General features: G+C 43.6%; 1 protein-coding gene and 1 long non-coding RNA gene across 2 annotated transcripts; one reads left to right on the top strand and one right to left on the bottom strand.

The window, feature by feature from the left end:
- Positions 1-10358: 10358 nt before the first annotated feature.
- Positions 10359-19401, bottom strand: MFSD4B (major facilitator superfamily domain containing 4B). Its single transcript, XM_036414387.1, has 6 exons — positions 19343-19401; positions 17554-17897; positions 17223-17452; positions 14429-14597; positions 13323-13439; positions 10359-12006 (listed from the first exon to the last, which is right to left on the bottom strand). The coding sequence occupies exons 1-6, from the start codon at positions 19399-19401 to the stop codon at positions 10766-10768; spliced, it is 2160 nt and encodes a 719-aa protein (XP_036270280.1). The 3' UTR covers positions 10359-10765.
- Positions 19402-26298: 6897 nt separating this feature from the next.
- Positions 26299-26677, top strand: LOC123651381. Its single transcript, XR_006740054.1, has 2 exons — positions 26299-26421; positions 26475-26677. It is a non-coding gene; the product is annotated as an uncharacterized LOC123651381 (long non-coding RNA).
- Positions 26678-27263: the final 586 nt, after the last annotated feature.

Consider the following 27263-nt stretch of genomic DNA (forward strand, 5'->3'; position numbering starts at 1 on the left):
GGTTGCAGGCACATCCCCAGAAGGGGGTGTGCAAGAGGCAGCTGATCGATGTTTTCCTCATCGATGTTTCTAACTCTCTATCCCTCTCTCTTCCTCTCTGTAAAAAATCAATAAAAATATTTAAAAAATAAAAATATCTTCCCCTCCAAAAAAAAATATCTCCCCAGCCCTAGCCGGTTTGGTTCAGTGGATAGTGTCGGCCTGTGGACTGAAGGGTCCCCAATTTGATTCTGGTCAAGGGCAGAGGCCAGGGTGCGGGTTCGGTCCCCAGTAGGGAGCCTGCAGGAGGCAGCTGATTAATGATTCTCTCTCATCATTGATGTTTCTCTCTCTCTCTCCTTTTCCTTTCTTCTCTGAAATCAATAAAAATATATGTAAGTGAATAAATAAAAATATCTTCCCAAAACTCTAGTAAAATGTGAAGGGGTGGAGAGGCTGCTGTACCACCTGAATCTTGCTCCAAATTAGAATAATTTACCAGATTATAATTGTTTTAAATAAGATTTTTTTTAAAGTAGGTCTGTAGTTACTAGCAGCGGCTTTCAGCTGCAGGCCCTGAAGTGAAGGAAGGAGAAGCATCTTAGTTTCTGCAATTGAGACCCTCCTTCCCATTCTGAAACAGACATAGCTGTAATCATCTTAACTAGCGAATTATCATTCAAGTAAAACCTTACTAAGATCTCCAACTAACAGCCTCTTTGGTAGACTTCTCAAGTTAGAAATTAGATCACAAACAGAAGCTGTGTGGGGAAGCAGGGGACTTGGTCAGAAAGTCTGTAAGGAGGAAATTCCGAAAGTCTGGAACCTCCGGGGGAGCTGGCTGAAGGCAACTGCCTGCCTTGACTTTTCCAAACAAGTCTGAGCCCCCGGAGGGTTCCCCGGAATCTTTACATTTAGACTTCAAGCGTCCTTGCTTAAAGGACCCTGAGACACGTGTCTTCTCAAGTTGTTACCCTGCTGATATTACAATAAAAGCCTAAGGAGGCAGGCAAACAGGGCTGCTTGGTTGCTATAGCCAAGCAGTCCCTTAGCCCTCTCTTTCACAGAAACGTGTGTCAGAGTAATCATTTCTCTGTCACTCAGCCCTGGCAAAGTTGAAGGGCCAAGAATGTTAGATGCCATCTGAGATATTAGATGTCATTTCTAAAATATCTATGAAGTGAAAATAAAACACTATTCACATTTTAGGAACCCCATACAACTATCACATTCATTTTGGAGCACTCACAATCTCAAATCTGAAAATATTCTTGACTAATTTCTGGCGAGACACCAAATTAATTTTTAAACACCCATGAAATGAGACACAAATCTTATGTTAAAAAAGCGTCAGTGTTTATTTATATCAATATTTTATTCAGACACGCTTTTACACTGTACAAAGCCGTGTAAACAATGAGCAGTCTTAAATCCAGATGCAGTACATCTATAAGATCACCCCTGCCCGTTATGTCCTACCAAGTCAAAATTGATCAGCAAAAGCTTATCTATAATAGAAGGGCAACCTCCAAAAGGCCCAGGTTTGGTTTCGGTTTGAGCAGGGTGTCAACCAGTATTGATTACCTTCTTTACTGACCAAGCAGCAGTGTAGCTGGCAAGTTTCCTTCAGAGAAAACGCACAAAACTGTAAGCATCTACAGAAACCACGTGACTTAACCCAGCTGTAAGGGAGTCTTTAAAAACCACTGCAACTGCCGGTTTGGCTCAGTGGATAGAGTGTCGGCCTATGGACTAAAAGGTCCCAGGTTCGATTCCGGTCACGGGCATGTACCTTAGTTGAGGGCACATCTCCAGTGAGGGATGTGCAAGAGGCAGCTGATCGATGATTCTCTCTCTCATCGATGTTTCTAACTCTCTATCCCTATCTCTTCCTCTCTGTAAAAAATCAATAAAATATATTAAAAACAAAAACAAAAACAAAAAAAAACACTGCAACTAGCAGAGGCCCGTGGTCGGCGCTGAGGAAAGCAGTATGCTTGGCCTCGAAGGCACGTTGCAGTGACTGGGGGCACTTTATCGATAACCAGGCCCCTCCCAGGCCAATCAAACTCTTATTTAAGTAATAAATCATCTGTTTTGAACATGTCCACGTGACCTAACAGCAGCCAGGGTTAAAAACCATTCGAACAAAGACTAATCACTTGACCAGAGAACAAGAAAATGTGTTGCAATCGCATTCACCCTTGGCCTTCTCCCTCCTGCAGGGTGCACAGAAGCACAATGTCACTCTGTCCTGCTCAGGATGACAAAGCACTTCCCATACCACCGTCCGGAGACACTCTGCACCGAGATAAATCACATCATGTAGCCGGGCCCGCTAATTGTTCTGATCTCAAACCTCAACCATTTCCCATCAGCCCAGCTCCCCAGCAAAGCAGTTTCATCCCTGGTTTCTGCTGTGCTGACGCCTAGAGACTTGTCACGACTGGGAATCTGATAACCATGTGGAAACAGACTGCGGGGCCACCATGAACTGACTAATGCGAACGTGGAAATCGTGGTAGGTCTGGCTTTTCTCCTTTAAATACTGGGCTTTTATTTGGCATGGTGACCCTAAGTTAACAATACTATCCATACTAATAAAAGAGTAGTGTGCTCATTAGACCAGGAGGCCTTCCAGACAACCATCCGGACATCCTTCCTGACAAAGCCGGCCGGGTGCAGCCGCCTGGAAAACAGAGAAGCTGCCCGCCCTGTGGTCCCAGGTGCCAGCCTGTGGCCTGGGAGACAGGTTCCCTCTCCCCCACCTGCAGCCATTATTCCAATATTCCCTTCCGAGTTTCTCTCTGCTGCCCAACCCAACTCCTTCTCATCTGAAGGAGAGGGAACAGAGAGGGCAATGTTAACAGCTTACATCTTTAAGCAGGTAAGGTTGCTACTTAAACATATACATGGAAACTAGATCCTTAAGGTAACAAGGCTAGAAAGGGAGGGGACAGGGACAGGGCAAGACATATCATATCCAGCCATCCATGTGGGGACTGAAAACTTTGCAATGACGACAATCAGTGAAGATATGAATCAACTAAAAAGGTTGACAGGGACAATTCTTCCATCTTTGAAAATATCTATATCAAGTCTGTTTAAATAGATTTTCATCTGCATAATAGAACACATTCTGACAAGACCACAGCCACCAATGTGGTCACTGTTGTGCTGGTAAATGTTTAACAACTGGCTCTCAAAGAAAACAAAACCCTGATTTGCAGTACCGGCCAGTTTCTGTGGCATAAATTCTCCATCCATGGCTGATTTCGGCTGCTAATGTGATGCCACTAAATGCAGAGCTGAGGAGAAAAGTGCAGTAATACACTATTATATCCCACCAGAAAGACCCAAAAGATATAATGTCAAGAGTCAGAACAGTAAAGTATGGTAAACAACTGAGTGATAAATTTAGAGTATGTATTATCTTTGGTTTCAATGTAATTTATTCACTTTTAAGATTATATAATTTAATTTTTAATAATGACCATGTTTAACAACCAGGTTGCAAATTCCTGAAAATTTGTGAGCCAGTCAGACTCCCGCACAATGCTGAGTGGAGAATGGCTAAAGGGCATGGCTCGTGGATTTGAAACGAGACTCGGCCACTTTCAGGTTTCACTGGTCAGGTTACCTGATCTCTCTGTACCTCAGTGTGCTCATCTGTGTAATTATAGTACCTACTGCACAGAGTTGTTGCAAAGATAAAATGAAAGCTGTATATGGCAGCACAGCACCTGAAACAATAATCCACTCAATTTGTTATAAACTTCCTACATCAATACGTTGTTGACAAAATTATTTTGCTCATGCTTGAAGAATGAAATTCTATTGATGAGAAAATACCTTATTTTGCGATCTACATGGAGACAGTCCATTTTGCTTCCTAGGCAGTAGATGGTAATCTACTACTAGAAACTGAAAGGGGGAAAATGACCCAATCGTCACGATTGAGGCAATGTATTATTAGTTGGATCAGAAAGCAGAGAGGATGCCATGGATTCTGGGATTCATCTGCAGTAAGAGGCTTCACCTCAGGTATTAATTCTGATCAACTAAACATCAGACTTAAGGTGAATGGTGAGAAGGATTCTGAGGCTGCTTCTAGACTTAGCAGGAATAGAACTTTAATACATAAGCAACCATCAGTATGGTTAATGATAGCGAGAAAAAACACAACATGATCTATATTAATAAAAGGGTAATATGCTAATTAGACCAGACGTCTTCCGGACCACCATCCGCATGTCCTTCCTGACAAAGCTGGGCCCAGGCAAAGCCGCCTGCCAGCAGTCCCGGGCACCATCGCCTGCTGCTAGCTGCAGCCACGGAGATGGAGAAGCTGCCTGCTTTGCGGTTCCGGGTGTCAGTGCCTACAGCTGGCTGTGGCCTGGGAGACAGAGAAGCTGCCTGCCCCGTGGCCCCGGGTACCAGCGCCTGCAGCCTGGGCAAAGCCAGCTGCCCACCATCCTCTGCGGCTGCAGCCAGCCCAGGCCCCAGTGCTGGGCTGGGAAGCCAGGGTTCTGGATGCCTACGGCCAGCTGGAGGAGGGAATCCTGGGTCCCAGGTGTGGAGCCAAGCAAAGGTGGTTAGGAGCGATAAAGCAAGGAGGGGAGCAGTTAGGGGTAATCAGGCTGGCAAGAAGTGGATAGGGGCAATCCGGCAGGCAGGCAGGCAGGCAGGCAGGCAGGCGAGCAGTTAGGAGCCAGCAGTCCTGGATTGTGAGAGGGATGTCTGACTGCCAGCAGTTGGACATCCTCCAAGGGGTCCCAGATTGAAGAGGGTGCAGGCTGGGCTGAGGGACATCCCCAGAACCCCTGTGCATGAATTTCGTGCACCGGGCCACTAGTATTGTATATTTAAAAGTTGCTAAGGCAGTAAAAGTACTCCTTGCAAGTAAACGTGTCCCTTCCTAAGTGCTCCTACCTCTTGAGTCTACTGGTATCTTCAACAAGGGTCAAGGTCCAAAGAGTGCCTGGACTCAGAACTGGGCAATCTCCGTCTCAGAGTAGAAGGTTCTCTGCGAGTGACACGTGAAAGGGCTGAGGAATGAGAACCTGCTCCGTGAGCCCACAGGTGTGGCCCATGCAGTGCACCACGACCGTGTCCTTCGCACCGAACAAGTCCCCGCTGGGTCAGACTCCGCGCTGGAGGCTTCCTAAGCAGGTTTTCACTATAATCACCTCCTCTGCACTGAGCTAGGTAATGTTCACAAAACTCTAAACCAAGGGTGACCTCAACGATTACATGTAAAAATACTGGACACGAACAGACACAGACACACACCAGGGAAACAGGAGCTCCCTACTTTACTGCCTTTTCTGAAACTACATAAAGCCTATTGCATTCAAATGTATTGGCTCTTCAGCTAAGGGATTTGTTACAGAAAATCTTACTTGAAAGCTTGGGGGAGGCGAGGATCTCATCGGCCCAGTCCTCTGCTATATTCCCAGGCTGGTTGCTAAACATGCTATGTGCTCAGTAGGCATCTGCCAAATGGCTGAAAGCGTGGATTGGAAATCTTTCTGGTCCACAGAGAGGAGAGCTGTAGCACAACTGGGAACCCTTTTGTATCTCCCTCATGCTACCCTATTAGGACAGAGCTATTTTCCTTGGTAAAAAATCAAACAGTCGCCGAAACCAGTTTGGCTCAGTGGCAGAGCGTCTGTCTGCGGACTGAAAGGTCCCAGGTTCGATTCTGGTCAAGGGCATGTACGTGGGTTCTGGGCACATCCCCAGTAGGGGGTGTGCAAGAGGCAGCTGGTCGATGTTCCTCTCTCACTGACGTTTCTAGCTCTCTATATCTCTCCCTTCCTCTCTGTAAAAAAATCAATAAAATATATTTTTTAAAAAAATCAAACAGTCCACTACTAACCATCTCTAAGAACGGTAAGTTCTGCAATTGAGTGTGTGTTTTTTCAATTCTTTTTCAAAACATGAAGCAGCCGAAACCAGTTTGGCTCAGTGGATAGAACCTCGGCCTGTAGCGGACTTAAGGGTCCCGGATTCGATTCTGGTCAAGGGCATGTACCTTGGTTGTGGGCACATCCCCAGTGAGGGGTGTGCAGAAGGCGGCTAATCAATGTTTCTCTCTCATCAATGTTTCTGACTCTCTATCCCTCTCTCTCCCTCTCTGTGAAAAGCAATAAAATATATATTTTTAAAAACATGAAACAGACCATCATTGCCAGGGCCTGACAATCTGCATTCCATTCAGGCATCCACTAGCAAATATTCACGAAGCCCCGGGACACAGCTGCTGGGAGAAAGAGGTATAGAGCAAGCAGCCTGGCCCCAGCACTGGGTCCAGCTCCTGAGGGCTCCAGGCCCAACCCAGCCCATGGTTTCCCTGATTCCAAGGTGGCCAGAGATTATACATCAAGAGCACACAACACAAGACCGCTGGGTTAGCAGAAAACTGGGGTCAAAACCACAAAACACCTGGTGGTGACACCTGGTCGGCCACGGCCAGGAGAGGAAGCTCACGCTTCATTTATCGGACTTAGCCCACAGGGCGCTCTCACATACTTGCCCAAAGACAACCAAAACTGGAAGGAGAGAGAACACAACTTTGAGGTAGATGCCTAACATAACCTCTTTTTTTTTTTTTTTTTTTAGTTTAATTACACAGCATATGAGAGAACTGAGATGATTTTAACGGGCCAAAAGTCTGCCTAGCGTTTGAAGCAATACTAACAAAAGTCTGTTTCTCTATCCTTTGCCAATAGCAGGTCTCTTCAGGAAAAACTGGATTAGTACAATATCTAAGCCAAATAATAAAAGAAAGCACCCCCCCAAAATTAAAAATAATCATATGTCCAGCAATTTCACTTGTGGGGATTTACCCAAAAGAATCGAAAGCAGAGATTCAGATATCTGCACACCAATGTTCAGAGCAGCATTATTCATAATTGCCAAAAGTGACAATCTCCCATGTGTCCATCAACAGATAAATGCATAAGCAACATATACATAAAATAATAATATTCAGACTTACAAAGGACATTTAACATACTGCAACATGAATAAACCTCTAAGACATTGCACTGATTGAAGTAAGCCAGTCATCAAAGGACAAATACAGTATGATTCCACACATATGAAGTACTCAGAGTAGTCAAATTCATAAAGACAAGAAGTAGAATTATGGGGTGATCACATTGTAAGGTATAAAAATATCAAATCACTATATTATAACTACTAATTAAATACCACTGGTCTTTCAGATAAAAAAAAATTTTTTTTTTTTTTAGCCCTCGCCAGCTTGCTTAGTGGTTAGAGTGCCAGCCTGTGAACCACAGTGTTCAATTCCCAGTCAAAGGCCATGTACCTCAGTAGCAGGTTTGGGGCACATTCAAGGCAACCAGTCAATGTGTCTCCCTCATATTAATGTCTCTCTCTCTCTCCCCCCTCCTCCCTCTCTTCCACTAGCTCTAAAAATCAATGGAAAAATATCCTTGGGTAAGGATTAAAAGAAAAGAAAATTCCTAAGACAGAAAGTAGAAGGAGGTTGTCACGGGCTAGGGGAGAGTGGCATGGCGAGTTATTATTTAATGCAGTGGTCGCCAACCTTTCGGACCTCACGGGCCACCAGTGGTCTGCGGACCACCAGTTGGCGACCGATGGCTTAATGGGTACATATTTCAGAACACAGGGAAAATGTTCTGTGGATGATGGCAGTGATGGCTACACAAGAATGTGAATGTAATTAATGACATTTAACTAACCATTTAAAAATGATTAAAATGAGCCCTAGCTGGTTTGGCTCAGTAGACAGAGCTGCCAGCCTGCAGACTGAAGGGTCCCAGGTTTGATTCCCGCCAGGGGCACATGCCTGGGCTTCGGGCTCAATCCCCAGTGGGGGTCATGCAGGAGGCAGCCGTTCAATGATTCTCTCTCATCAGTGATGTTTCTATCTCTCTCTCCCTCTCCCTTCCTCTCTAAAATCAATAAAATATATTTTTAAATGGTTAAAATGATAAATTTTGTTATGTATATTTTATCTCAGTTAAAAATAAATTGTTCAAAGCATCTTATAAACTCAACAAGATTAAACTCAGAAGCTGTAAAGCCTAACCCCTGAAGCTACTCATGTCATTGAACAACTTCAAAACATTTCTCCAGGCCTTCCAATAACTAACTAATATAACCAAGTGCATCAAAGGCAAGTTGCAATACATTCTGAGACCAGACACAAACAGCATTCTGCAATTTAAAATATAAGCCAAAAGGAAGACATTAAAACAATATATAAGAATTAACAGCCACAGTGCAAAAGCTAAGGGATCATCTCTGAAAATTTTAAAAAAATAAACAGGGCAGGAATAGAGGACAAGAGAGGACATAAGGTGACCACAGAAAAATGTTGGAAAATAAAGAAAAATTCTCCCTGACTGTAAAAGTTGTGTTGTAAAACCTTGAACAGTAGATATGAAACTGTTTTTCACTAAATAAAAATCCAACTCAAGTTCAACCTAATTGCGATGACAATTAGCCAAAGTGCATTGAGGGAAAGAGCGTACGCCCTAGCAGTCTGGCTCAGTAATCAGAGCATCAGTCTGCAGACTGAAGGGTCCTAGATTTGAATCCAGTCAAGGGCATGTACCTCGGTTGCAGGCTTGACCCCCGGCCCTGGTTGGGGTGCATGTGGGAAGCAACCTATCAATGTGCCTCTCTCACATCAATGTTTCTCTCTGTCTCTCCCTCTCCCTTCCGTTCTCCTAAAAATCAATAGAAAAATATCCTCCGGTGAGGATTAAGAAAAAAACAAAACTGATTAAGATGAATGCTAATTCTTAGAATTGTACTAAGTCTTATTCTTCCAATATGGAAATACATTATCAAACTTTAACAATGCCTATAACCTCATATGGCCATTCACATTTTGGTTTGTGCAACTCTAGTGAATTTTCCAGTGTGGATTTTTAAATTTTCTGCTATGTTCTTATTACCATCCTTCTCTCTCTGAGCTGCATCTCCTTCCCCTTAAATGTAGCTGCCAAAAAGCTGCTACTGTCTAAATTCCAACAAGGAAGGACAATAAATGGAGCAGAGGTTATCTCCAAGTTCTGGGTAAGAGAAAAGCATAGTATAAGGAGAGCAGGAAGCATAGGTTGTCACTCTTCATTTCTCCACCAGCCCTCTCCAAAATTGTTAGATTATTACTATAAACTAATATATTGGCAGGTATAGAAGGTGAACGGGCAGTAGTCAAGGAAAGAGCTATCATTCATTTAAGAAAAAAACAAAGGCAAATTTATATACTTAAGAGAAAGCAGACATACTGCAATCAGGTAGAAATTATCATGCCATCATAAAACTTAGGAAAGAGAAGTGAACAAAATCTGTCAGCAATGCCAGTAATTTTTCAAAGGCTGACCCACATCAGCTTTGCCACACTCTGTATACGAAGTGCCTTTGTGATCCTTGACTCCGAGGCCACCAAGCCACTTTCTCATCATTACTCTGATTTCCTAGGGGTTTCAATTCCAGGAAGAAGAGCCCTGGAGAGGGAATACAAGTTTCCCAATCACTGGGAGCTGTGCCTGATTGCAAGTGGAACTGGCGGCTGGCTTACAGTGCTCACAGCGTGATCACCAATCAGACTCAGGAGGAGCCTCAGATCCAGATTTTCGGCAGAGGCAGGCAAAGGACCTCCTGAGACCCCGGTCACAGTCCTCCAAACCTCATTTTAACATAGAGAAAATCTGCATAGAAAAATAAACTTTCTTTTTAAAATGATTAAAAATAATCTCCATAATTGAATGAGTTGCATATTCCACTGGATCTAAGACACTGGTTGTAAAACGCAACATTATAGTGTATATGGAAAAAACTGTCAATTCAATTTGTCACAATGTTAATCATTGATTTTAAGACATTCTGATTTCAGAAATGTTAAAAATGTGAAAAAACGTTATCTTAGAATCGATGAAATACATTTAAAAATGTATTCTTTAGAGTCTCTTAAATTGACATTCATAGTCAGTAGCACATTCTTGAAGCTATCAATTTTGTTTCACTTCTCATTTGAAATGAAGAAAGGGGTGGCACTTAATTTCTAGCATTCATCTTACACAGACTTTAAAACTTAGGGATTCCTAGTTTGAAAGTAGTCTCAGCTTCACTTACAGAATCAGAGATAAGAGCGGAGGTGCACGAGGTAAGTTAGGTGACAGGGATCCAGGCCGTAGGGCGAGGGAGCCAAGGCTTGAAGCCAGGTCTCTAGGGCCCTGTTCTGTGCTCTCTTCCCAGAAACCAGACATCCACTGAGGCATGAGTGTTCTTCGGTCCAACACTACAGATAGGGTAAATCATGAACCACCTCTGTCCTTTGTCAAAGAGGCCATTTAAAAAAAAAAAAAAAAAAAGAGGCCATTTTATGAAATGACACTCTTCAACTTCCCTGGTAAGATACTGATGATTGATAATTTGTTCAACTAGTCAATTCAACTAGATGGTTTCACTCTATTAAAACACCACCCAACTTCTCAAAACAAATGCCTTCTTTGCATGCTCTGAGCGGTGAAGACCATAAAATACACCTCATGAGCCCCAGGCCAAACACTAGCCTGACACGATCCTGCTGAGACCAGTGGTTCTTTACGGAAGACCCTGGGAATTACAGAATGTATCAAACCTTGGCAGCATTTGCTGCATACAGACACAGACATTTTGATCCCCAAAGCATGTTGAAATTCTGCTCATGCTCTGCTCGAACTGGCCTCTGGAGAACTGGCAATTATTCAAGGAAGTCCGTAAATAATCAACCTTGTCTGTGTTAGTCCCACTTGTCCTGGCTTCTTGCAGGGCGATTCCCAGGGGACTTGCCGGCAGTCACTGGAGAGAACTCGCACACTAACGCATCGGAGTGGAACTGGCTGGAGACTTCGGCGGTGAACTCCATCACAGCATTTCTAGCCGTCTCTTCTACAGAATTCCTCATGGCGTCATCCATTTCAATCACTTCAAAATCCATTGCATTCCATCTCTCTGCATCATCTTCTTCATCCTCCTCCTCGTGGTCATTTAGCCCAGAGCTGGAGAGCAACGATTTCTGGTCCTCGCTTTTCCTGTGTTCTTTTCGCTGACGGCTGAGGGGTGAGGTGGCCAATTTATACATCACAGGAAATAAAACGGCCGTGGCTACTGCTGACCCCAGAGAGGTATACATAACGACAGGCAGGTCAGGGTATCTGCCTTGAAGAATCCCAATGACCCCGGGAATAGCCATTTCTCCCAGGGAAGCACCCACGACAAAAAACGCTGCGGCTTTCCCGTGGATGGCCGTGTACTGCTCAATCCACGAGACGCCGCTGGGGAACGTGGTGGCCATGGAGGCCCCGTACACGGACGTCGCGATCCACAGACAAATGGGGCTCTTGTTGAAAAGCACCAGGAGCAGAGAGGACAGCAGGCTGCCGATGTTGCTCAACACAATCATGGTTCCAGGCTGTAAACACGTAGCAAAGAAGATGGCCAGGCCCCTGCAGGTGGCAAAGGTCCCCCAGAAGATGGAGTTCAGCCCGGCCGCTTCGCCCTCCGTCATGCCGGCATGCGTGGTTGCAAATGAGAAAATGTAAGAGCCATAAGTCACTTCGGCTCCAACATAAAAAAAGAAAAACAGGAAGAGGAGACAGAGAAGTGCGTTGTGATATTTAGCTCTTCGAGACCTCTGAGCGGAGGTCTTTGCTTTTTCCTGCTGTGATCTCTTTGTGAAAAGCAGAGCAAAAAGGAAGATAGACACTACAAATATGTAAGTAGCGATAACAGCATAAGCCCACAGTAAACTCATATTGTCCGGTACTCCAAACAGAGGCTCTGAGTCGGCTTCAGGTGACAGGCGGAGGGCAGAGCGGTTCCCGGTGGCCTCTGTGTGGTTTTCGGCAGACGCTGGCGGGCCCAATGCCAACTTAGCCAGCAGTGGGGCCAGGAAGGCACCCAAGGCAAAACTGAAGTGTAAGGCCTGCATATGAGGGGCTCCTTTGTCCCCCCAAATAGCCAAGATTAAGACGTTACCACCTACCAATGAAAGGTGAGAAAAATTATTTACCATAGTGACTTAGTAAAACAAAACAAAAACAGTTCATTACTATCAGAAAGAAGATGGGTCTACTTGACATGGCACAAGGATTATAATACTCGTTATCAAATGTTGCAACTTAAGTCAATTCCATGATTAAGGAACACTAAGCAGACACCATCAGAGAACTCCAAGCACTGTAACATCAAAATTCACAAACTGAATTCTACGAGCTGGTAAGCCACTACCTCCTTGAACCAGGCACATTCTCCTAAGGCAGTTTATAAAACAGTTCCAATATCAGCCGGGGGGGTGGGAAGATATGCATACATTTATGTATAAACATTTTAAATATATATTATCATCAGGTCATGGACAAATTACCAACTCTTTCTGTACTTGCGACTGACAGTCACTTAAGAATATTATTTATGTAGATAGCAGATGGAAAACACATGTTCAGAAACCCGAACACTACAGGATCCTGCTGTGCCCCCTGCAGGAACAGGGGTACCCTTGCACCTGCAGGTACACTATCTACACACCCAGCGAGGTGAAAGGCAAGCAGCATCAAGTCTTGAATTTTTCTTTCTCTTTCTTTCTTACAATATATTTGCACATAAATTCCACCCTGTAATTTCACAACCAAACTAAGCCTAAAGTATAAAATATTTTCCCCTCCTATCAAATAACAGTTGAGTGGGGAAGAGGAGGGAAAAGCTGGTTTTAGGAGTGAACAAATGTCATGTACGTTATTTTGTAGGTTTTAAAACATATCAAGGCACATGATACATAAAGAAGAACTCCTGCAGGAAGGCCGGGACTTTTAAGAGAAAAGGGAGAGAAGAAACATAATACATAGCACAGGTTTCTCTGGGTCTGAAAGGCAGAGTGCGTTTTAAATTCAAGAGCTGCTTCTATGATTTCTCAGCGAAACAATCGTTCCAAACTTGGTTCAACCTATTGACCCATCGGTGCTTCCCATACTACAACGATCCAGTTACACCCCAACATGAAAACGTGCTCATCTGCACTGAGTTACCTGCATGGGGAGTGTGGAACAGGGCCCTATTTGGATACTGTCAATCAATCATCTCTCACAGACCACAATTATTTAAATTCTCTGCGGCTGGCTGCTCAAACACAGGTGCCCTGTTTGACAGAAAGAGTGCTTGCCAGAGAGGAGTTCTGACTAGGGGACCCCATAAACGCCTCGGTAGGCCAGTGCCTGCCAGTGACAATTCAGTATCATCGGCCCTGCTTTTTCTAGTACACAGTTCTTCATGCCGGAGATGACGCTGAAAGGCTCACTAACCTGTATCCAGAATACCCATGGAAACACCGAAGACGGCCGTCATGACAATCAGTAACACTGCAGTCTTACAAAATGGGACAAGATAGAGACTGACTGTGGTGGCCAACATCGACACCCCTGAGGAGAAAGGTGAAAGTCAGCTGTGAGAAACAAGGTTCGCGCGAAGAGGCATGGATCAAGTCAGCACCTGAGAAGTCACTTCAGTTACAAGCTTTTAAATCTTTATGGGCTATAAAAATTATTCGAACTTGAATGCATTTCTAGCACTGCTAATAATCAAACTATAAACTATACCACAAGGCAAAGTTTTATAGCAAAACAGACAGCTCTAAAATCATTTACTTCAATATTTCATTGAAGTAAACCTAAAGAGAATTTTAGATCTGAGGTTAAAAAACAAAAAGGCAAAAAATAAAATGCAATTACGATAGTAGGTTGCAGTAGAAATGGATTAAGTATGTTATTTGGGGACTAGGGAGGGAAATCAAAGAAGTATATTCTTTCAACACATCTAGAAATCAGAGGATTATTTATTTATTCATCAACAATAGTAAATTATTTTCCTTTTTTCCAAAGCAGTTTCATCACATAAACCCAAACGTTCTGTGAGCATGTCAATTTATTTTAAGAAGAGTAAGTTAAAAGCTTTGCCATCTCTTTCAAGGGTGAGGTAGAAAGGTCTGGGGCCATCACTGACATGGGGGAGCAAGGACAAAAATTTAGCTTATGTCATTTCATTTCACCACCCCTCTGCCCCCTCCATTCTCAGCCCACGGGTTAGCTTAGGCAGGTTCAACAAACTCATTTTGATCTACAGAGACCCCAGATCTGCCCTCCATCTGACAAGCAGAGCTCTTTGGACAGCTGTCTGTGACCTGGAGGTGGGCCTAAATGACAATGCCAAGGACCGCTAACACACATTAGGGCTGAATCACCAGAGTGGCCCAGCGCAGGTTCCGGGAGCGGCAGGCGGCAGGGAAACTGCCTTCTCCTGAGGAGGCCTACCACCCACTTGAGTTGTCAACCACTCTGCAAGCTGGTATGTTTCAAACTTAAAAACAAAATTATAAATTCCCGAAAGTCATAAAGAAGGTAAATTTACTTACCCAAAAGTAGAAAGGGATTCATACAGTCAAAAAGAACTCCACCGACCACAGAGCCAGTCAAATATCCAGTCGCACGGCCCACAAAAATCAGAGAAAGACTGCTGATATTACGGTTTACGTTTGCCGCCAAATCTTGAAACGTGGGTCCCAGGATAGCGATGCTCAATCCCTAAGATTTTAAAAGACAAAAGACTTCTTTACAACCATTAAAATAATGCCTACCTATGTGGTAGCTTTTGCCCACTAGTTTCAGCGTGCCAATTCCTACTGTTTTCCTAGTTTTAACAGCTCCCAATTTTTTTAAAAAATTCTTTTAATTCTTTTGGCTTTTGCTACCATTGTTTCCTTTTTGGACGATACCATAAAAGACTGTTTTGTATTAACAGATAGTAAAATGTAACATTAAGATAATTTTTGAAATAGTTCTGTATATTTTGAAACATAGTACATGCAATTTAGATGTTGCAATTTTTAACTATTAAACCATCAAAATATTATTCCCCCTTTTTGATGTTGTTAAAATAGACGACAATATGTGTAATCTAACAAGCAAACTGAACTATCAAGCAAAAGAGAGACAGATCCATAGCGAGAAAGCAAGCGACAGCCTGAGGGATTGAGGGGGGAAAAAGAAAAAGAAAGAATTCATGGACATGGACAACAGTGTAGTGATTGAGGGTGGGGGAGGGCGTGCGTGGAGGAGGAAGAAGATATAGGGAGCTATATGGTGATGGAAAAAAATAAAGAGGAAAAAAATATTTACTAATATATTCCAGCCACAGGCTGGGACCTCTTGTGCTAACATTTCCAGCCCAAACGCTAGAAAGACAGTGGGAATGCCAAACCAGCAGTCAAATGAAGCCCGTAGGTGAAGAGGAAGGAAGGAGAGGTGGGGGTGGGGAACAGACAGCAGTATTTCCGGATGCACATGAGGTTGGTGACTCCTTTGAATAATGGCAAATAAAACACGCAGGAGATAAACAATTTAAACATTATAAACCTACGTTTTTCTTCAAAGAAAACCCCACGCCATCAGTACTATCTAGAAGGCTTTCTTCGAGAATATTACATACACGTGTAAACAATTACTTTAAAAATAAAATTTTACTCAAAGACAGTGTAATGTTGGCAAGAAATAAGGGTTACTGTTGGCTTTCAGAGGAAATTTGTCGAACACTTAAAAAATATTTCTAATTGGCCTACATGTCAAGAATAATTTTTTGCATCATTATTTACAACAGCCAAGATTTGGAAGCAGCCCAAGTATCCAGTAGAGGAGTGGATTAAAAAAAGCTGTGGTGCCTTTACACAATGAACTACTACTCAGCCATAAAAAAAGAAGGAACCCTGACTCTTTGCAACAGCATGGGTGGACTTGCAGAGCATTGTGCTAAGTGAAATAAGCCAGTCGGAGAAAGACAAGTACCCTATGAGCTCACTCATATGCGGCATCCAATTAACAAAATGAAGTAACAAGCAGAATACAGAGCAGCCTGACAGCTGTGGGGGCGACTGGGTGTAGAGGGATTGAGCAAAAAGGAGAAAAAGCTCATGGACACATACACAACAGTGTGGGGAGGGGGGGAGGAGAGGAGGAGGAGAGTAAAGGGTGAAATGGTGATGGAGGCCTGACTTGGGGTGGTAAGTACACAATACAGTGTACAGATATGTTGTCAGAATTGTGCACCTGCAACATAAATATCGCTAACCAATAACACCCCAATAAATTCAATCAAAAGGTGGGAGAACAATGTATTCCCATTGCCCTGCTCTGAAGGCTGCTGCGCCCCTCCGGGCCCAGCTGGAGCAGCCCCCAGGACGGGCACAGAGGAAGCCCGGGAGGGAAGGCTGGGCCACCGGCTGTAACCAGTTTCTGCCTTCAAAGCATTGACTACAGGATCTGGCCCACAGCCAGGGGTCACCAAGCGGCTGCAATCATTCTTCTTTTCTCTACTCAGAACATTCTAAGTGAATCAGTGATGGCTCAGAGAAAGACCCTAGGTCAGTGGTCGGCAAACTCATTAGTCAACAGAGCCAAATATCAACAGTTACAAGGATTGACATTTCTTTTGAGAGCCAAATTTTTTAAACTTAAACTTCTTCTAATGCCACTTCTTCAAAATAGACTCGCCCAGGCCATGGTAAAGGGGCCAAAGTGCCACATACGGCTCGCGAGCCGCGGTTTGCCGACCACTGCCCTAGGTGACCAGACTCACCCTCTCCACGCCCCAGGGTCCCAACATTCAAGACGAGTTAGGAGGGGTAGGCTTCCCGGAATAAGGAAAAGGCGGGGTTTGGCAAAAGAAACGTCCAGCCTTGCAGCTAGCTCTAAGAAAAACACCGCAGCACCTGAAGGTTTGTTTTACACGGAGTCGTAAAATAAGAGAGATGTTACTCCTGGCTCTGCCTCTTAACTGGCTGTGTCGTGGGCAACACTTTCCCTCTCTGGCTATATTTCCCAAACTGCAAAAAAAGAAGGTTTGGCTGACTGTGGTGAGAAGAGAAAATCCCAGAAAAGTCGTTTTGTTAATAATTTGAAGGAGGGTGGGGGGGGGACAACCCCACGGAGGAGGGGTAGGAAGGTTTGCTGAAGCTGGAAAAAAATCAACCACGCTCTTGACAATAACCCTCCGAGAACAGAGCTGTGCCCATTGTCCGGATCACAAAACTGAGGCCCCGGCAGGTGAAGGTGCCAAGGGCACACCGTTTGCCAGTGGCGGAGGGGGTGAGACCACAGTCCCCGCGGGACGCCCGCTCCTGCCCCGACCCGGGAGGGTTCCGGCCCCGCTCTCACCAGCCCCAGGAAGGAAGCGCACAGGATGGCGGTGATGAACCAGCGCAGCGAGCTGCCTGCCCCGCCGCCCCGCCGGGAGGCTGCCGCCGCCGCCGGCTCGTCCTCCCCGGGCGCCTCGGCCTGCAGGAGCCGCTGCCCCGCAGCCGGGGGCCCGGCCCCGCGGAGCTCCACTTCCAGCTCCAGCTCGGCGGCGGCTGGGGAGCAGCGGTCCGGCTGCTGCCGCCCGGCTTCTCAGCGGGGCCTGGGCGCAGCCTCGGGCCTCCGGACCCCGCCGTGCCCGCTGGCGCCACCTCCCCGGGGGCGGAGCCCCGCCGGGGCAGCCCAGTCCGACTCTGGAACCCGCCGGCGGCCGCGGGCTGCGCGCGCACCCCGCCCGCACACACGCGCACGCGCGCGACACCTGAGCGATCACGTGGCGGAAATGCGCCCTCTTTCCCAGGCTGCGCCGCAAACAAGCTGTTGACGTCGTTGCCTAGGAGACCGGGCACGCTCTCCGGTCTTAGCGCATAGCTGAGCCCACAGAGGCCCGCGGCTGGCGCCCCTGGCGGAGCGAGCTGGAGCTGCAGTCTGGGCCCGGTGAATCTGGAGGTGAGACAAGGCGGCCGTAGGGTCCGACCGCTCGGGGCCGCCTCTCCGCGCAAAGGGAGCTCGAAGGCCTGGCCTTTAAACAGCTCTCTAGCCGAAACGGGTTTGGCTTACTGGACAGACCATCAGCCCGCGCACGGAAGGGTTCCGGGTTCGATTCCCGTAAAGGGCATGTGCCTTGGTTGCGGGCACATCCGCAGGAGGCAGCTGGTTGATGTTTCTCTCATTGATGTTTCTAATTTTCTATCCCTCTGTCTTCCTCTCTGTAAAAAAATCAATAAAATATTTTTTAAAAAATAAACAAATAAACAGCTCTCTAAAATTCTCCTGCTGTCGAGACCTGTCGCCCATGGATCTGTCGCTTATCTGTCACTTAACTTTTGTTGAAACTCACATGTAAGCGTTCACAAGTCTGGCCTCATTTATCCCTCATAACAACCGTGTAAGAAGTGCCATGTGATCCTCGTGGTGCAGAGAGGAGGAGGAAGACAGAATTCAGCCACCGGCCCAAGCTCGGGCAGCAGGCCAGGGGCTGCATGGACAGCGTAATGGTAGCTCTGCTCACGAATCCCTGCAGCCAAGCCCATTGTTTTAGGAACTGGAGCGGGGCATCGATTTGCAGAATCCCTGGGTGCAGCTATGCCAGCAGAGAAGGTTTGGCCTTTTGCTCTTTGACAAACAGACCACAGACTCAACATGTGTGGATATTTTTCTCTATCGTCTATTTTGCACCTGATTCTCTCTCATCCACTTAGGCTCCCAGACTACAAACCTGAGTCTCATTAGCATTTCCCTTCCCATGCCGCCTCTGAGCGGCATGCACTAGGGTCAGTAATTCCCTTCCCATCCCACCCCAGATGCTATGACTTACGAGAACCTGTTTTAGGTTTCAGAGCCAGGAAAGGTCTCTCTGAGGAAAGTCTGATCTGGTTGAAAAGAAAAGTATCTGTAACCTCATCCCTAACAGCCCAGTCTATTAAAACCAACGCTCACACAGATTTTATTTTGGTAAAGATAACGTTTATGTTTGTGCTAAGTACTTTGAAAAGTTGGAAATACTTTTTTAAAAGATCTGACATCAGTGTGTTTTACATCATTAATATTTTTAATTAAAAATAAAAAATTACTGATTTTTAAATTAAATTTTCTTTTGAAAAGGTAAACAGACTTTCCTTTAGCTGGACTCGTAACATTTAAGACTTCCAGGACTCTGAACCTACCGTCGTAATGGTCTCCTGTGTTGTACTGAACAATAAAGTCTTTGCTGTGCTTTACTGTTATTAGCCAAAACCAATGTATCAAAAGAATAAAAAACAAAGCAACGAAAATCGAGAGTGGGGAACAGAAGGGGAAAGGGAAGGGAAGAAGGGAAGGGACCCTGGTAGGTGCTCTCTACGTGATTCGGTCTTCCTCCCATTCTCCACAGAGGAGGCCACTTACCCGGAGTTAGCTACTGCTTTGGCCTGGAGCAAAGGACGAGCTGGGAATTACAGACGGCTTTTAGCCATCCTTGTCTGATCATTGCCAGCTATTACCGCACTTGATACTGCCTGCCTTCTTGGGAAATGTCCAAAACCTCTGTGGAAATCCCCATAACGGCAAGGGCTGTTGTGTTGCTAAGCTAGGAACAAACATCAGTACCAATATTTTTATTTTCCATTTTTTAAGTAAACTATATAAAAGCCTACCTTGACTCAGATATTAGTTATTAAACACCTAGTATGTGCTAGGCATTCTTCTAACAATGAAAAAATGGACACAAATTCCTTCCCTCATAGACAAGATAGACAAAGGACAAATGCATTTGTAATATGATGTCAGAGAGTGATAGTAAAGAGAAACACAGCAGAGTAAAGGAGATAGAGTAATGGAAGGGGGTACTGTAAGGTATGGTAGTGCTGGGAAAGGCTTCTGAACTGTCCTGTGGACATGCTCTTGAACAATAACCTCCCTCAGCCTCACTTTCCAAATGCCCGGGTTACATTAGGTGATCTCCAAGGCTCCTTGCAATTCTGATTTTGAGAAGAGCAGCAAACAGCTTAATCCATTTAAAACCATCCCTGCCCTCGTCGGTTTGGCTCAGTGGATAGAGTGTCGGACTGGTGGTTCCCGGTTCGATCCCGGCCCAGGTGGCAGCTCACTCCCCAATGGGGGCTGTGCAGGAGGCAGCCAGACGATGATTCTCTCATCATTGATGTTTCTGTCTCTCCCTCTCTCTTCCTCTCTGAAATCAATAAAATAAATACATTTTTTAAAAATAAAAATATAGTAAAGCCATTTCTTACTCTCATTTTTGTCCCAATAGTAAAAACAACTTGAAATGGGTTTAATACCAATTACTACTGTTACTTCCTTCTCCCCAGCCTGGAGTTACCCTTCAAAGTTTTGTGGCAGGTAATTATAAAAAAGGTTAGCATATGTGCTGCATTTTAACAATTCTTTAACAAAATTATTATATCCAAAACCCGGGCATAAAAAGTCACTGCAAAATTCCATTGTAGACATCCTAGATCAGTGAAGGAAGATTTACTCAAGTCCCAGGTAAACAAATTATTCAAATTTTGTTAAACAGGTGGGTCAGAAAAGGCTTGGGAATTTGCACTGAGAAGTCAAAACCAAGTAAATGAAGGGCAGAGAGAAAACGAAGCATTGTGTGAACCTAGACCACATGTGTCAAACACAAGGCCCGCGGGCCAAATCCGTCCCGCCAGGCCTTGCAATGTGGCCCGCACCGCGCTGTCATCACTGCACTCCGCTGCGTTTCCATCACAATGACAGTTTATGACTGTTCAGTAAACCATTCGGCCCGCGATTTAGGCTGGATTTTAGATTTTGGCCCCTTCTCTGATTGAGTTCGACACCCCTAACCTAGACCCTCTGATGACGCTCAGGAGAGATTTGAGATTTGAGTCAGGATTGGGCAAGGATAAACTTTAAGAGGCCCTTGCAAAGTGGGTTAAAAAACAGTGAGTCTGATTCCTTTGAGTGGAAAGTTCTCTCAGAGTAGTAGTCCAGAAAGGCATTTGGGGGGCAGATGGTGAAGGACTTTGAAAATCACACGGAAGACCATCTTTTGACTTTAGGAAGCTATCTCTTAACTGGGTGAGCCTTCTTTCAGCCATGCCAGCCAAGCTGGCATGATCCTGCCGATCCTGATCCTGCTGACTCACTCCAGCTGCGCTGGCTGAGCTCCCTGGAGAATGTTCCCCAGATGGAGGAAGTCCAAATGCTAATGTTGATATGTTTGGAAGCCATTCATTTAGTCAAGAAATAATTATTGAGCACCTACTCCCTGCCAGGCACTTTTATAAATGTTGGAGATAAAATGATAGACCAAAAACCCTACCCTTATATAGCTTAGCCCCGTGGTCGGCAAACTGCGGCTCGCAAGCCACATGCGGCTCTTTGGCTCCTTGAATGTGGCTCTTCCACAAAATACCACGGCCTGGGCAAGTCTATTTTGAAGAAGTGGTGTTAGAAGAAGTTTAAGTTTAAAAAATTTGGCTCTCAAAAGAAATTTCCATCGTTGTGCTGTTGATATTTGGCTCTGTTGACTAATGAGTTTGCCGACCACTGACCTAGACCAAGCATATCCAACTTGCAGCCTGCGGGCCACATGTGGTCCTCAATGAATATGTTTTTGGCCCAGCCAATATAATGGTATGTAGGAAACGTTCTAATAAATATTTCTTAGTTTTTACAATATCCTGTAATACATAATTATTAGTAACAAGGTCTGGTGCATGAAATTCGTGCACGGGGGTTGAATCCCTCAGTCCAGCCTGCACACTCTGTAATCTGGGACCCCTCAAGGGATGTACAGCTGCCCATTTAGGACCAATCCCAGTAGGATCAGGCCTAAACGGGCAGTCGGACTTCCTCTCACAATCCAGGACTGCTGGCTCCCAACCGCTCACCAGCCTCTGCCTAATTGCCCAAACCACTTTTGCCTGCTAGCCTGATCACCCCCTAACCACTCCCCTGCCAGTCTGATTGTTGCCTAACTGCTCCCCTGCCAGCCTGATTGCCCCTTCCCTGCAGGCCTGGTCACCCCTAACTGCACTTCCCTGAAGGCGTGGTCCCCTCCCAATTGCCTTCCCCTGCAGATCTGGTCCCCCCAACTGCCCTTCCCTGCAGGCCCAGTCGCCCCTAACTGCCCTCCCTTGCAGGCCTGGTCCCTCCCAACTGCTCTCCCCTGCTGGCCATCGTGTGGCAGCCATCTTGTCCACATGAGGGCAACCATCTAGTGTGTTGGAGTGATGTTCAATTTGCATATTACTCTTTTATTAGATAGGATGAACTATGTTCGCCAATGACTGATTACTATAACCGTGTTGCATTCATTTCCTTTACACACCTTACTCACATGCACATCATTTCTATCCACTAATATCAGCAGCAAATATTTTAGCAGCCAATTGCCACATCATTAGTCTTGGACTGACTTGCATGATGTACACAACAGGAAATATTTTGCTTTGTGAGAACAAGACAAATAGGTTTATTTGCGTTACTCTTATTAATTTGTGCAGTTATTCAGTGTCTGGTAAGTTAATGTTCAAGAAAAAATATTATTTTATTAAAATGTTCTATTTTATGTTAATGATTCCTCATTTATTTCAGCCCTTTGTATTCAGCATGTCTCTATCGAAAAAATAAATTTTTTATGAAAATTGAAGCTTTTGTTTTTTTGTGGCCCTCATAAACTTAAACCGTGTTTCTTTTGGCCCGTGTTAGCCTTTGAGTTTGACATGCTTAACCTAGAGAGTGAATATAAACAGATGAGAGAAGGGGTTCAAAAATAAGCCACAGATGGAGGAAAATCAGGTAAATGTGCTGTACTGCAAGCCTGATTCAGAGATCAGGACTGATTCACTGCACCACATGAAATGAGGGTTGAAAAGTGCTATTGACTCATACTACTTAACACAGTGTTTCCCAACCTTCTCTCATGATGAGAATCACCTGGTGGAGTTGTTAAAACACAGATTCCTGAATCCCAACTAAGAAGTGCTAAACTAGAATTTTTGGGAACATATAGGTAAAATTGTATACTTAACTAGTGCTCTAAGACAGATTTTATATACAGAGCACTAAGTTAGGTATGCAATTTTACCTATATGTTCTCAAAAATTCTAGTTTAGCACTTCTTAGTTGGGATTCAGGAATCTGTGTTTTAACAACTCCACCAGGTGATTCTCATCATGAGAGAAGGTTGGGAAACACTGACTTAACAAAAGGAAGATAATTCAATCAAAAAATGGGCAAAGACCTAATAGACACTTTTCAAAAGAGGACATAAGGAAGGCCAAGAGACATATGAAAACATGATCAAAGTCACTCATCATCCAAGAGATGCAATAAAACAATGACGTACCAGCTCACACCTGTCAGAATGGCTATCATCAACAAATCAACAAACGACAAGTGCTGGCGAGGATGCGGAGAAAAAGGAATCCTCGTACACTCCTGGTGGGAATGCAGACTGGTGCAACCACTGTGGAGAATAGTATGGAGCTTTCTCAAAAAGTTAAAAATGGTCCTAGTTAGTTTGGTTCAATGGATAGAGTATCAGCCTGCGGACTGAAGGGTCCCAGGTTTGATTCCAACCAAGGGCAAATGCCCAGGCTATGGGCTCAATCCCCAGTTGGGGTGAGGGGGAGGGTCTCTCTCATCATTGATGTTTCTATCTCAACCTCTCCCTTCCTCTCTGAAATCAATAAAGACATATATATATAGTTAAATATATTATAGAACTCCCATTTGATCCAGTGATCCCACTTCTAGGAATATATCCCAAGAAACCAGAAATACCAATCAGAAAGGATATATGCACCCCTATGTTCATAGCGGCACAATTCACCATAGCTAAGATTTGGAAACAGCCTAAGTGTCAATCAGCAGATAAGTGGATTAGAAAACTGTAGTACATCTACACAATGGAATACTACACTGCTGTAAAAAAGAAGGAACTCTTACCATTTGCAATATCATGAATGGACCTGGAGAGCATCATGCTAAATGAAATAAGCAAGTCAGAGAAAGATAAATATCACATGATCTCACTCATTTGTGGAATATAATGAACAACATAAACTGAGGGGGGGGAAATAGAGCCAGAAGAGGGAAAATATTCTAGAAGCAATCCTATCATTTGCAGATTTTTAATATTTCCTACAACTTTTGTGATATTCAGTTAGTACAGTTTTAGTAATATTATTATACTTAAAATTCCTTTATTCTTGAAATATTAATGTTTATTGCATGTAATATCATATTTAAAATAGTTTTTCTTGAGATATTTAAAAAGAGTGCCTATTGGAATTAATGCTGTGGAGGCCAGTAATAACCTTGAGAAAGGTTACTCAGTGGAGTAGAGTCAAGAAAGAATGGGAGGAGGTAAAATTGGAGAGAGTAGGTAGAAATTTCTTCAAGAATTTTTGGTGTGTGTCTTTTATAAATGAATGGAAGGAAATGGGGCAATAGCTACAGGGGGCATGTGGTTTAAAAGAGATCTCCTCTCTCCCCCAAGCTGCTATGTATATAAGTAGCTTGTATATATGCTGATGGAAATGATCCAATAAAGAGAGGGTAAAATGATGATACAAAAGAGAATAGACAGTTGAAACTGGAAATATTTAATTTGGGGAAGGTGATATAGAGGCAACTAGTGAGGTGAATAGAGTTTTGAAGATTCCAGGTAAGTCTTAGGGAAGAAAGTAGAGACTGAAGAGATATGACTGAGACAGAATGGGGAATGGGTGGGAATATCAAGGGAAGGATGATCTCCAAATGGAAGAGCAGGCCCAATGGAAGGGAGGAAGAGGGAATAAAGTTATAGGAAGCTGTGATGAGAGGGATGTTGGTTTCTAAGATTTCAAAGATGAAGCCTTTTCCAGAGATGACAAGGTTACAAGGATCTCTCTTAAGTAGGTGAGAAAATAAAGTTACTCCACATGAATATATTTTTTTTAATATTTTTTATTGATTTTTTTACAGAGAGGAAGGGAGAGAAATAGAGAGCTAGAAATGTCGATGAGAGAGAAACATCGACCAGCTGCCTCTTGCACACCCCCTACTGGGGATGTGCCCGCAACCAATGTACATGCCCTTGACCGGAATCGAACCCGGGACCTTTCAGTCTGCAGACCGATGCTCTACCATTGAGCCAAACCGGTTTCAGCAATGAATATTAAATGTTGGGCCAAATGCCAGTTGCTGGGTTTGGATATAAGGGAGTGGTCCGGGAGGCCCACAGATGACCACAGCAAGGACAGGTAAAAGGAGGTAGAGCTGGAGGAGATGAGCATGGGAGGCAGAGGGCTCCGCTCTGGACACCACTGTGTGAGGTAGTGAGCTTCCTGTCCCTGAAAGGGTCAAGACACTGGTGAGTCTTGAGGATTTTAAAAAATAAGTCTTAAATTAAAATTTTTAGGTTTATCTGTAGGAAACTATGAAAAGAGAACTTTTAAATCCTTAAAGTTTGATACTATGATAATCAGATTTTCTGTATACATTAGGATTTTAATTTAATCCATAAAAATTATTTTTTTCAGGAGAGCGAATTTTACCTTGCTCAGAATCAGTAACAATTTGATACATCATTCTTTTCTAATTTTCTCCAAAGCCTTCCATTCTGGCCACTTATATGCAGGCATGTAAGAAATTACTGGATTAAGTTATGTATTAAAATTCCATGTTCTTGAGTTTAATGTAAAGAAATCTTTTTAGCACCATTCAATATAAATAATGTCTTGCTCTATAGTTAGGACTCATGAAATAAACATCCTCTGAATGTGGGTAATCCATCATAACAGGGCCTTATTTTTTTAATATTCCAGACTGGTTCTTGTCATTCTCTGAGATTATCAATGAGGAGGAGGTCACCTATAATGGCTCAATTTAACAAATACAATCAGTATAAGTAAAAGAAACATTAATGTACATCTATATATATAAAAGCCTAATATGCCAAGTGTTCCCTCGGGAGTTTGACCAACCAGGAGTTGGGTCATTCTCTATGACATGTGCTGACCACCAGGGGGTGGCACGGAACGAATGAAGGCTCTGGTCGGCAGCGGCTAGGGACCCTATCCATGCACCAATGTCATGCACTGGGCCTCTAGTTAACTATTTAAAAAATATCAAACAGAAATAGTTTTTAGACTCTCCAGTGCTTTTGGGTCATTTTTACCCTTGCCCTTGATTTCAGAGGAACAATAAAACCCAAATATACTTGGAATAGATTGATACAGCTTAAAAATCGCACAGCATATTATCTTTTATTCAACACAGATTTTTTTTCATTTTAGTATAATTTTTCCCCTTACTCCCCAGCAATTCCATAAATATAATAATCATAAAGCCTTATAGATATTTGCTAAAAAATTTTATTATATTTACTGAGAATATAATGTTGTTCCACAGTAAAATGATCTTAACTTCCTAATGATTATAAAACTCTTTTCATTTAAAAGATTTTGGTTCTCTATATTAAATTACACATTATAAAAAATCAATGATAAGTTAAACTCTTTAAAAAGAAACATTTTTTAAAAGGCACATACTAAAATACTGCATACTGATCAAATCCAACATAACCATTTCACACAGTGTCCACACTTAAACAACTGCTGTGCCAAAGATGGCATCTGTGCAGGTGGGGAGGCAGCACTACATTGCAGTGTACAGCACGCTCTTGGGATAATTTGGTTTTGATGTCTAAGATAAAGCATGTTTTTTCTAACTTTGAAAACATACAAAATAATTTAAAAATTACTTTTCATATAAACATTAAAATACATTGGAATGAAAAAGGTCATATTATATACTAGGAGATAATTAAAATATCCAAGCTCTCTCTCTCTTTTTAACATATATATATATATATATATATATATATATATATATATATATATATTTTATTGATTCTTTACAGAGAGGAAGGGAGAGGGAGAGAGTGTTAGAAATATCAATGAGAGAGAAACATCAATCAGCTGTCTCCTGCACACCCCCTACTGGGGATATGCCCGCAACCAAGGTACATGCCCTTGACTGGAATCGAACCTGGGACCCTTCAGTCCGCAGGCCGATGCTCTATCCACTGAACCAAAAACGGTCAGGACCCAAGCTCTCTCTTAATAATACTGTAGGGTTCAGTCTATGATAGCTATAATTTTCAGGTTAAAATAAACTGGCAAGAGACCAAACTGACAAAATGCAAATTTGCCAAGCACCTGCAGTGCCTGCTCAATCTTGCACTTCTCAAACCACAATACGTTATTAACAGCTACATCAGAAGTTACTATTAAAGGGATATCTAATCTCTTTACTTAACTTATGGTTAACAAGTTCCCATTCTCCCTTCCACACATAGCTCATGTTAACATACAGAGAAGTTCTTAGTTAACAGAGAATCCAAGAAACTATAGTAGATTCTAAATGTATGGTTTTCCT

Source organism: Pipistrellus kuhlii, unplaced genomic scaffold (assembly GCF_014108245.1).
Source record: "Pipistrellus kuhlii isolate mPipKuh1 unplaced genomic scaffold, mPipKuh1.p scaffold_m20_p_5, whole genome shotgun sequence".
Classification (NCBI taxonomy): Eukaryota; Metazoa; Chordata; class Mammalia; order Chiroptera; family Vespertilionidae; genus Pipistrellus; species Pipistrellus kuhlii.

Excerpts from the sequence above, each read along its gene's own strand:
- MFSD4B (XM_036414387.1), bottom strand. The coding sequence starts at position 19,401 with ATGGGGATTTCCACAGAGGTTTTGGACATTTCCCAAGAAGGCAGGCAG. Across the intron at positions 14,598-17,222 it reads GCGCTTCCTTCCTGGGGCTG|GGATTGAGCATCGCTATCCT; the intron begins GTGAGAGCGGGG and ends TTAAAATCTTAG. Across the intron at positions 12,007-13,322 it reads CATGGGTATTCTGGATACAG|GTGGTAACGTCTTAATCTTG; the intron begins GTTAGTGAGCCT and ends TTTCATTGGTAG.